The 12,500-nt window shown below is 42.5% G+C and overlaps 1 protein-coding gene across 9 annotated transcripts in view; it reads right to left on the bottom strand.

The window, feature by feature from the left end:
• LOC143282190 (uncharacterized) overlaps positions 1-12,500 on the bottom strand; it is a 32,551-nt gene that overhangs the window by 17,898 nt on the left and 2,153 nt on the right. For 6 of the 9 annotated variants that reach the window (XM_076587768.1, XM_076587766.1, XM_076587769.1 and 3 more), the window contains exon 3: positions 4,418-4,505. In XM_076587768.1, the coding sequence (XP_076443883.1) occupies positions 4,418-4,420 (3 nt within the window). In that variant the 5' untranslated portion in view covers positions 4,421-4,505. Of the gene's footprint in view, positions 1-4,417; positions 4,506-4,654; positions 4,785-7,628; positions 7,753-10,170; positions 10,190-12,500 lie in introns of those variants that run through there. The other 3 variants (XM_076587773.1, XM_076587775.1, XM_076587774.1) reach the window with 3 other exon arrangements.

Here is a 12,500-nt window from a genome sequence, read left to right as displayed (position 1 = left end):
AACGATAGAGTCAGACAGAGAGACACAAACACGTCACAGACACCAGCAGCCAAGTGGTTGTTTGAATTTTAACTCTGGGCGTTCTGTGTTCGAATCTTGGGCAGCGGTGCTTGCTGATATGTGTGTGTGTGTGTGTGTGTGTGTGTGTGTGTGTGTGTGTGTGTGTGTGTGTGTGTGTGTGTGTGTGTGTGTGTGTGTGTGTGTGTGTGTGTGCGGAGTTTGGGGTGGGGGTGGGGGTTGGAAGTAAGGCTCAGCAGACGTGCAGATCTGCTAGTGCCTTAACCCCTTCTTCACGTGTATGTTCTGTGCAGAAGAACAACTGGGCACGTTAAAGATTCGTTCGGTGGGTTATGGAAACAAGTTCATACCTAACATGTATACCTTCGTAGCAAGTAAAAACAAACGGTCATGATTATATATAACTATCCACTCCTGTATATGAATAAACGTACGAATTACAACCCATGATCGTAAAGAAGACAGGAACAAGTGTCACAGGAACAAGTGTCAGTTATCACAAGAATGGAAACGACGTGAAGAGATTCCCAGTCCAATTTTGTCGATGTTATGCCATCGAGGTTAACGATTAGAAGCAATAATATCTATGATTGATCCTCTTTGTTATTTGATGAATAAAATAAGTGTGTGAGACTCATTTCATTTTTCGTATTTTCATTTTTGTAGTGTTACTTCGGAGGAGTTTGTTCTCTTTTTCTTTCACCCATTCACTGGTTCCCTTCCTTCCTTCCTTCCTTCCTTCCTTCCTTTCTTTCTTTCTTTCTTTCTTTTTTTTATTTATTTTTTTTACTTACTTTCTTAATTTATTGATCCATTCATTCAGGCATCCGTTCGTCCATCCATTCACATTCGGACTAGCAAGGAAAACAATGATGCTTGACTGCTCTCATTCGGATGAAACGATAAACCGAGATCCCGTGTGCAGCAGGCATTTAGCGCACGTAAAAGAACCCACAGCAACAAAAGGGTTGTTCCTGGCAAAATTCTGTAGAAAAATCCACTTCGATAGGAAAAACAAATAAAACTGCACGCAGGAAAAAAAAAAAAAAAAAAAAAAAAAAAAAAAAAAAAAAAAGCGTGGCGCTGCAGTGTAGCGACGCGCTCTCCCTGGGGAGAGCAGGTCGAAATTCACACGGAGAAATGTATTGTGATAAAAACAAATACAATACAAATACAAAATACATGAAAGCATTTCAGTGCACATATGTTGTTGTTTTTTTTGTTTGTTGGTTTTTTGTTATTGTCTTTTGGGGGTTTTTTGTTGCTTTTTTGTAATTCTTTCTCTCTCTCTATCTCTCTCTCCGTCTCTCTCTCTCTATCTCTCTCTGTCTCTGTCTCTGTGTGTGTGTGTTTCTGTCTTTGTCTCTGTTTCTCTGTCTCTGTTTCTCTCTCTCTGTCTCTCTCTGTTTCTGTCTCTGTCTCTCACCCTCTCTCTCTCTCCCCTCCCCCTTCCCTTGTATATGTGTATGTGTGTGTGTGTGGATGTAATATGTGTGCGCGCCTCTGTAGGTGTGTGTGTGTGCGTGTGTGTGTGTTTGCGCGCGCGCGCGCGTGTGCGTTGATTTTTTTTTTTTTTTTTTTTTTTTTGCGCGCATGTGTGTTTGCTGCTTCATTCGCCTATCATTTTCATGTTCTTGTGTATATTTTTAACCAAGTATTATAAGGTTAGGAATGTCTGAACTGTGTTGTTCATAAATGCGAATCGAGAATAACCTTGACAGTCTAAAGTCCCACTGCCTCTTGTCTCGTCGTGATATACGGCTTGGTTGAGTGTCACGTTTATAGGATCTTTTGCTGCAGTCAATCAGCTCTTATCTGATAAGAGGGGCAAGTAAAAGGCGATAAACTGCAATGCGTTTTTCTTCTTCTTTTTATCGCCTGTGTAGCGTCGATGCATGGTCGCTTTTCATTTGGTCAGTGTTAATTCATTTTGAAGTTTTATTATTTTCTATAGTATTTCTTTGAGCCATATAATACATTATTTCTTTGAGGACTGGATTTCATTTTGGAACTTTTACAAAACAAATAGCGGAATAAAAAGAAAAGCATGTACAGACTTCATACCAAACATAATGTGAACATGATCGTCTAAGCTATCTCAAAAAAAAAAAAAAAAAAAAAAAAAAAAAAAAAAAAAAAAAATCAAGGCACTAAATTCCAAACTGAACAGCAAAAACAACAAGAAAAAGTCAGAGAGAAATCATTTATCACTCCCTTTGTAATCTTGTACGGTCGACATTAAAAACCGTTGGTTATTCGAGTGTAAGCAATAAAATAATAACAATAATAATGATATCCATATAACGCTGAATCTTGTGCAGAGACAAATCAAAGCGCTTTTACACCAGTCATTCACACGGATGCATAACTCTAAAACTGGAGAAAGTGAAGACAAGGAAGAGGCAAGGAAGGGAGGCTATCTTGGGAAGAGGTGGGTTTTAAGGCCAGACTTGAAAGAGCTGAGTGCGGAGACCTGACAAAGCGAAAAAGGAAACAAAGTCCAGAGACATAGAAAGAACAACAATCGAGTGTTTGAATCTGGGTATGCGTAAACAGAGTGGATCCGAAGCCGACCGTAGATGGCGAGTACACATATAGTGTACATAAGAGTTAAACCACTGATCGCACGAAGTTTGTTAGAGCGAGCCTGTCCTAAGTGAGACCTATTTATAGTTTTATGGCCCGATATAATACGCATCTCAATTTCACATTGGTTGCATGACGCGAGAAGTCAGCACTTGGACTACATTTATAGACGTTGGGCTACGTATATAGACCTGTGGTAATTCCCATGTTACGCATAATATATAATAAGTGGTTTGAGGTAATCGACAGGAAGGAACAGTGTTTCGAGAGGAATAACAATGCTTTAATCATGTAACAGGTACTTCGTCGACGTATGGGAAGTGCGTGATGATTGTGTGTGGACGTCCCTAATCAGCACTGCTTTGACTGTCTCTGTGTTGTGCCTGTGTCTCTATCTCTGTCTCTGTCTGTCTGTCTGTCTGTCTCTCTCACTCTCTCTCTCGAGCGCGCGCGCGCGTGCATGAGTGCTACACACATATACATATACACTTCACATACATATACATACAGGCACACTAACACACACAAACAACAAAAAGAAGAATATTTAATCTGTTCACACCTTTGGGGGCATGGAGGATATTATATAACAGCAATAGTATTTTACACCAAAATTAAACATAAACAATAAAAATAATATGACTACCAGAAAGAGAATACAAACTATATGAAACACAACATAAATGATGATAGTATCTTTCTAGTATTAAACCTCAGCATAGATCAGAATACGTTGTTCATCTTCGCAACATTACTTAAGTTTAACCAAACTGTCTTGTCTGCATGAAATAAATTACACAGAAAGCCTCTTCCAACAAGAAAAAAATAAACAATTGTTGGCCTTTCTTCGTTGTAAACATATACATACATACATGCATTCACACACACACGCTTTCTCTCTATCCATCTCTCTCCCTTTCTCTCACTCTCTCTCTCTCTTTCTCTCACTCTCTCTCTCTCTCTCTGGATCTAACGCGGACGCGCGCGCGCACGCACACATAATTATATATACATGCATAAACGCACAGACAAACACGCAAACACATACATACCACACTACACTACACACACACACACACACACACACACACACACACACACACATTCACACACACACACACACACATTCGTACATACACATTCGCACACACACACACACACACACACACATTCGCACACACACACATTCACACACACACACACACACACACACACACACACACAAACACACTTTCTTACTCTGTCTGTCTGCCTGCCTTCTTGTCTGTCCCTGTTTCTGTCTGTTCGTTATTTTATTTTATTTATTTTTTTTTTTTTTTTTTTATGTTTGGTTGCATAGATGTACACATCTCTCGCACACACTCTCCCTAGTCATTCTTACCATATTCTTACCCGCATAGTCTGTTTCTCTGTCAGTCTGTTTCTCTGATATCTCTATAATTGTCTCTCGACATTCGTCTCATTCTCTATCACTCTGTGTGTGTGTGTGTGTGTGTGTGTGTGTGTGTGTGTGTGTGTGTGTAGGTGGGTGGGTTTTTCTGTTTAATGTCCTGTCACACGCACTAGTGACTGTAGTAGTATGTGTGTGTGTGTGTGTGTGTGTGTGTGTGTGTGTGTGTGTGTGTGTGTGTAGGTGTGTAGGTGTGTGTGTGTGTAGGTGGGTGGGTTTTTCTGTGTAATGTCCTGTCACACGCACTAGTGACTGTAGTAGTATGTGTGTGTGTGTGTGTGTGTGTGTGTGTGTGTGTGTGTGTGTGTGTGTGTGTGTCTCTCTCTCTCTCTCTCTCTCTCTCTCTCTCTCTGGCTGACTTACCATAATGCAGGCCCACAAAAAGAAGTCATCAACGTGCTAGAGGAGCAGTCGGTGTCCCACTGTCGACTCAGCTAGCTACCCGAGAAACCTATGGAAAAAGGATAAAACAGATTAGGCAAATTTTGTTACACAGGGGAGGCGGGAAACACATTCCGTCAACACTCACGGGGAAACAGAAACGAGATCTCAACAAAAGAAAACAAAAGAGTTGAAAAGCAAAACGCTCCGTGATCTTGCATGCGACTGAGTTTCAGTTTCGGTTTCAGTAGCTGATGGAGGCGTCACTGCGTTCGGACAAATCCATATACGCTACACCACATCTGCCAAGCAGATGCCTGACCAGCAGCGTAACCCAACGCGCTTAGGCCTTGAGGGAAAAAAAAAGAAAAAGAAAAAAAAGGTGAATAAATAATAGATAAATACATAAAAAAAAAAAAAAATACTAATAATAATAATAATATGTATAAGGCGCAAAAACTTGATGAAGTCAACCATAAGCGTACATAAATAAATAAATAAATAAATAATAATTTTAAAACGTAGTAGTAGTAGTAGTAGTAGTAGTAGTAAATAAATAAATAAATAAATAAGATAACAATGATGATAAATAAGCAAATAAAAATTAATGTAAAACATGGAAACACACATTTACACATACACCCACATATGCATAACAGATATACACCAAACATGCAGTTTCACAGATATGAAAGCACAGTCAAATACACATAAACGTACATGAGCCCCAACACACACACACACACACACACACACACACACACACACACACATTACCCTACACCATCTCTACCCCCCTTCTCCACACACTCATTTCTGGGCTACGTATCGCAGTTTCCACGGCACCCCCCCCCCCCCCCACACACACACACACACATACACAGATGAACACTTACTTGTACAAGCACACACACATACGCCCATATCCCCCACCCCCCACACACACACATATATACAAAGATATATATATATATATATATATATATATATATGCACACCCGCACGTTCCAATATTCCGTTGCTCCCACAGTGTAGGCATGCATACACACACATACCTCATCCTCTACCCCCCTCCCCCCCCCCCCCCCCCCCCGCCCACACACACACATACGCACGTGCACAGAACTCTCCTGACACTTGTGTACACTTACACCTTCGCGCATGCACATACGCACTCAAACACACAGACCCACACATACACACAAACACACACATACACACACGGACAGAGGCTGCCATTGATTGGCCGCAAGAGGGATGGGAAAAGATCTCTGATGCCAAGAACGCGGCGTCTAGTGTGTTGCTCAGTCTATTGTATTTGGAAAAGCCCACAGAGACTCTACTCTGTTCCGTTTTGAAGAAATTTGCGCAATGTTGGTTTGGAAATGATGCCGATATTTGTTTGATTTGCAAAGCATCGTGCTCTACCTTTCATGTTAGACTTACGGCCGCTCCCTCTCTCTGCTTTTATTTCTTTGAGGCGATCGATGGTGTGATGGCCTTGTACCTGTTCTTTTTGATATTCTTTTACTTTTTTGAGGATTTCCGATTTTCCTAGATGTAGGCCGCTCGTTGGTGTTGCGTTACCAGCAAGTCTGTCAGCTCGCTCATTCCCTTAACACCTGCATGTCCCGGGCAGTATGACCATGTAAGTTTTTTTTTTTAAATCTGAAAGTTGCGTATTGCCTTATGCCGCTCTGGGCTTCCCATTCCATTTTCAATTTTCTGTATGAGGTTCATTGAGTCGGTTAGAATCACGGCATGTTGGTTTCCGGGCATATGGATGGACGATAGCCACTGGAGGGCATGTGTCACAGATTCAACTTCCATCGTTAGGCTGGAGGTTGTGACTTTGTAAGCAGCATTCTCTTCCCTAATTGTTTTTCCATTTTGTTTCGCAGTGAATCCCCAACCGGATTGCTCTTTGGTGACTGAGCCATCTGCGTATACGATGACGTCCTCTTCTTTACTGTTTTCTTCTATGAGTAGCTTCACTTCCGCATCAGTTTTGCCCTCTGGCCATTCCCGACAAAGTGGGTGAAATGGCTGTGTTGAATAGATGGTTGAGGTTTTCGGGTTTTTTCTCCCATTCTTTTGTTTCTTTCAGGTCTTGTAGTCAACTGGATTGTGTCTTCTGCTTGCCCCATCCATGATCTTCCTCGTCTTAGACGGCTGCCTTTTGGTTCTTTGACTGCGTCATGCAGTGGGTTTTGAGGGTTTTCTAATCATGCGACTGAGACACGTACAAACTAATTCTCGCTCTCTGTCACACACACACACACACACACGCGCGCGCGCGCCACCAACCACCGTCACCTTCCCTTCCACACATATACACCCTCCTAACTCCCAGACCACTCACCCCCCCTCCTACACACACACACACACACACACACACACACACACACACACACACACACACACACACACACACTGTCCAATGCAACCCGCCAACCCCAAACACACACACAGATATGTACACACACTAACACCGACACATACACCTCCTTCCGCCCTCCCCCCTAACCCCCCCCCCCCCCACCCATTCCCCCGCCCCTCCCTCCCTACACACACAGAGGCTCAATTCATGATCAAATCCCAGTGGGGGGTGGGTGGGTCGGGGGGAGGGGGGAGAACGTGGGTGGGGGATGGGGGGTGGGGGTGGGGGGGTATTATCTGGATATCGTATTCCGGACAGGAAACTGGTGAGGATTGAGCAGCACTTGGCTGTTTGTGTTCTGCATGCGACTGAGGCCACAAAAAAAAAAAAAAAAAAAAAAAAAAAGTAAGTTTATGTCCGGGTACATCCTGATAAAGGCCGCGTGAGTATCTGAACTGAATAGAGTAGGATATGACTATTTGTTACGACACTTTTGAAGGTTTATCACAGGACACGAAGCACCCACACAAATAAACATACACACAGACAAACAAACAATTAAATGAAGAAATGGACAACGAAACAAATAAATGATCACACAAACTACTAAAACAAACAAACAAATAAATGATTAAATACATAAATAAATTAAATAAATAAAATGTTACCGTCATATGCTGGTTATGAAAAAAAAGCATTAAAAAAAATCAGTGTTAGCAACCTTCGTTGTACATCGCTTACTGGCATCACTGTGTTAATAGATTCTTTTCTTTATTTATTTTTTTTCCTTTTTTTTTTTAAACTGTAGATTACCTTTGTAAATATCGAGTATTAATGTCAGAAAACGTCCATCCTCAGTATCAGTATCAGTATCAGTAACACAAGGAGGCGTCACTGCGTTGGGACAAATCATAACACTCTACACCACAGCTGCCCACCTTCAATTGTGGGTTAACAAACTGCGCATATGGTTCAACAAATAACCTTACAAACTCGCACACTCAATTTAGAAAAAAAAAAAAAAAAAAGAAAAAGAAGAAGAAGAAAAGATCCTGTTTCCTATTTGGGTTCGTGCTATACTTTACAGAGCAGCGCAGGCTTTGAACTTGAGATAAAGAACAGAACGATCACACCACCCCATGACGAAGTGTCCTGTTCCAGGAAGTTGACCAGTGTTTTTGTTTGTTTGTTTGTTTTTTTGTTGTTGTTTTTTTTGGGGGGGAGGGTTGTTATTTTTTTGTTGAACGGCTTGCATTAAAACAGCAGGATGAGCTCCAGAGAAACAACAACAACAACACCTGCAACTGCGAAATCCCTGCCTGCAGGCCTCAATGCTAACAGAATGATGGCCTTCTTCCCCAGCACCATCCCGGAATGGAACACACTACAACTGCCCCATGAGGTTGTCACAGACCGAGTCACAGGACTCTGTCTTCTTCTTCTTCGTTCATGGGCTGCAACCCCCACGTTCACTCGTATGTACACGAGTGGGCTTTTACATGTATGAACGCTTGTACCCCGCCATGTAGGCAGCCATACTTCGTTTTCGTAACCCACCGAATGCTAACATCGGTTACAGGATCTTTAACGTGCGTATTTGATCTTCTGCCTGTGTATACACACGAAGAGGGTTCAGGCACTGGCAGTTCTGCACATATGTTGACCTGGGAGATTGGAAAAATGTCCACCCTTGCCGTTACCGTGATTCGAACCCGGGACCCTCAGATTGAAAGTCCAACGCTTTAAATGCGCCCCGTCTCTGGAATGTTTCAAGACCAGACTGGTCTCCTGTCTATGACTCAACAAAGTAAACTTCAACCCCCCACCCTCCACACCCACCCACCACCCCCATTTCCCACTCCTCAACTTTCTGTTTCTTAAGTTGTATCCACCACCCCCTTTTTTTTTCCCCAGCAAACCGTCTCCCACCCCCCACCCCCCCCTTTTTTTTCCCCATCGTTAAGTAGTGACGTAGAAGTCTAGGGTCGTGCCGGTCAGATATAATCCCGGGGGTCGCTACGGTATTCGGCTTTGGTCTAGCTGGCTGGAGACGCGAACGCACCAGTGGACTGCAGCCCACCCGCTCTCCACTCTCAGCTCACAGCACATCCCTCGGCAGCCCAGTTAAATCGTAACCCTGCAGGAAGGACCTCTCACAAAACGACAGTTTTCATCACAGCATTGTGATGCTGGTCGTCTCGTGGAAGAAGAAGGAGAAGATGATGAAGAAGGAGAAGAAGGAGAAGTGGTGGAAACGGTGGGGTCTGTCATTTGACATCCAGTGATCCAAATAAAAGCGGGTCACCAGTATGCCGCGGCGAAACAAATCCATATTCGCTACACCACATCTGCTAGGCAGATGCCTGACAGCTGCATAACCCAACACGCTTGTCAGGCCTTGAGTGCATGCTTGTATATTGGCTTGCCTGTCATGGCGGATTTCTTTCTACATAGTTTTGCCAGAGGACAACACTCTCGTTGCCATGGTTTCTTTATTCAGTGCGCCAAGTGCGTGCTGCACTCGGGATCTCAGTTTATCATTTCATCCAAAAGACTAGACGTCCAGTTCGATTTTTCAGTCAAAAATTGGAAGAAAGGGCGAGAGCGGGATTCGAACCCACACCCTCACGGACTCTCTGTATTGGCAGCTGAACGTTTTAATAAATTATTTTGTCAACTTCCTCCTTACACAGTTGAAATTCAACTCTTTATCCTTCTGATACCGTCAGTTTAATGAGGGACGGATTTCACATACACGCATGGAGTAAACGCCCATCCACGACTTTATGGTGAAGCTAAAATGATACGGGATTTGGGCTTCTCGTGAAGGGTTAAGAACCCAGTTAACGCCCACCCCAAATGTAGGGTGGATAATGAAAACTATACAAAGAGGAAGTGGGCGTTTACAAGGTAGTTTAAGGTATTATTATATTTTTGTCTTTTTCTTTTTTTTATTTTTTTTTTTTTAAAGAAAATGTTCTCTTATAGCTTATTAACACACAATGCAAACTGCACAGAGAGGGGGAATAAGAGAGAAAGAGAGAGACAGACAGACAGACAGAGAGAGAGAGAGAGAGAGAGAGAGAGAGAGAGAGAGCAAGTGCGCGCACACGCGCGCGTGTGTGTCTTTGTAAGTATGTGTGTGTGTGTGTGTGTGTGTGTGGAGAGAGAGAGAGAGAGAGAGAGAGAGAGAGAGAGAGAGAGAGAGAGAGAGAGAGATACGAAGCACAGAGACAAAGGTATGACTGGGTTCTTTCCTTGTTCCTGTTGAAATGTAAACCTAACTTGTGTGTTTGTATTGCTTCGTTTTGTTGTTTCTTTGGTTGCTTTATTTCATTTCGACTTGTTTCCAAACCTGCACTGACTGTCTGTCGTGATGTCTGTCCTGTCTTGTTTCTTCACCTGCCTTTCTCTTTGATCGCACTCTATCTCTCCTCTTCTGCTTGTTTCTCGTTTTCCTTCATATATAAATTCACACACACACACACACACACACACACACACACACACACACACACACACACACGAGCGCGCGCGCGCACGCATACACTTACAACACAGACACACACACACACAACAACAACAACAAGAACACAGAGGCAGAACACACACACACACACACACGGACTTACAAACACATACACATACACAAGCAGACAGACAGACAGACAGACAGACAGACACACACACACACACACACACACACACACACACACACAGAGGGAGAGAGAAACACACACACACACACACACACACACACACGCACGCACACACGCACGCACGCACGCACGCACACACACACACACACACACACACACACACACACACACACACACACAACAAAGAAGAAGAATGAAAGAACGAAAGAGAGAGAGAGGGGGGAAGGAGAAAGAGAGATAGAGAATGAATGAATGAATGAATGAATGAATGAATGAATGAATGAATGAATGAATGAATCTTTAAATGAATGAATCTTTATTTTCCAACGGTGAAGATATTAGCACTTTGGCCGACTTACACATCTGCCGTTGTTCTAAGAGACACACAAACATGTACGCATATAAATGTAGTTATACTGAATACTTAATACATGTATAATGTACGAGTATAATACAGCGTCAAACTGAGAGACACTACATCGCTCACATCTGTACGGAACGGAAGCGAGTAACACACACACGCACACACGCGCACACACACACACACACACACACACACACACACACACACCCCAAGGGAAAACCAACAACAAAACCCTAGCATGAATGCTACACATGAATGATTCAAGTGAAATTAACACAGAAAAGTAACGATAAAATTTTAAACACAGATGTAAGAGACATAAAAGGCAGCAAATAAGGCGACGGGTAATAGGGATATTGACAGATAGACACATTATGTGAAAGACACAGAGAGAGGGAGAGACAGAGGGGAGAGAGAGACACAGACAGACAGGCAGACAGAGATGTAAAGATATGTCAGTGTGGGGGAAAAAAAAAGAGTTGGGTGAGGGTGGTTCACAATTTGTAATACATGTAAGTATACAAAATCGTAGACGTGACCAGACTAGAGTTTGATTTCGTTTGTTTGTGTCCACTGTAAAGAGAAAATCTCTGAAAACAATATTCTATGGCGTGATACGTTATCAACTGATTGACGCATTTCGACATAGTTTGTAAGGATTGTCAGTGACAATATATATATATATATATATATATATATATATATATATATATATATATATATATTTTTTTTTTTTTTTTTTTTTTTTTTTTTTTTTTTTTTCACGGCCATGACCATAGACCTCAGATAGAGAGATAGACAGACAGACAGACAGACAGACAGACAGACAGTCCTATACACAGTTATACAGACAAGCAGGCGAACAGACAAACATGTATTCAGTTACACACACACACACACACACACACACACACACACACACACACACACACACACACACACACACACAGAGAAGAGATAGACAGGTTGACAAACAGGGAGACAGACAGAGACAGAGACGATCAGATAAGCAAACAATTCGAGTCAAGCAGCACAGACACAGACACATACAGAAATGGAGGAAATGCAGTGTAATTTAGCGGTGACACTTGTCAGAGAGGGTTTTTTTTGTTGTTTTTTTGTTTGTTTTTTTTGGTTTTTTTACGGCCATGACCATAGACCTCGGATCTTGGTGTGGCAGGAAGGCTGTTTGTATCGTTAACCCTTTCACCGCCAGTCAATTTACAGTGCAACATTTCCCTGTGCTACAAACACAGAAAATATGGTGTCTAAGATTAGCTAGGAACTCCTCCTGCGATATGTAGAAAGCATGGCCTATCCTACCACCGAACATAAAGACCAGTAGGTTCATGGATAACAGACCAATGATCTGGTCACCCTTCAGTGACATGGATCCTCTACCTAGCTGGTGCATAAATACGAGTTTGGTAGTGACATTGTTAACTCGGACTGTTTCGGGCCTGTACCTAACTGGGGTCACTTTATGACTGTGAGAATTGGATTGTAAATACTCGTGCTGTAATGTAGCCTGCTGCATCGCTACAGCAGTATATTGCGTTGTGTTGAATTTAGTGTAATGTGTTGTTGCGTTATGGGTTTTTCTTGTGTGTGTGTGTGTGTGTGTGTGTGTGTGTGTGTGTGTGTGTGCGTGCGTGCGTGCGT

This window comes from Babylonia areolata, chromosome 5 (assembly GCF_041734735.1).
Source record: "Babylonia areolata isolate BAREFJ2019XMU chromosome 5, ASM4173473v1, whole genome shotgun sequence".
Classification (NCBI taxonomy): domain Eukaryota; kingdom Metazoa; phylum Mollusca; class Gastropoda; order Neogastropoda; family Buccinidae; genus Babylonia; species Babylonia areolata.
The sequence above is the reverse complement of the archived record's forward strand: the minus strand, read 5'-3'. Positions and strand labels throughout refer to the sequence as shown.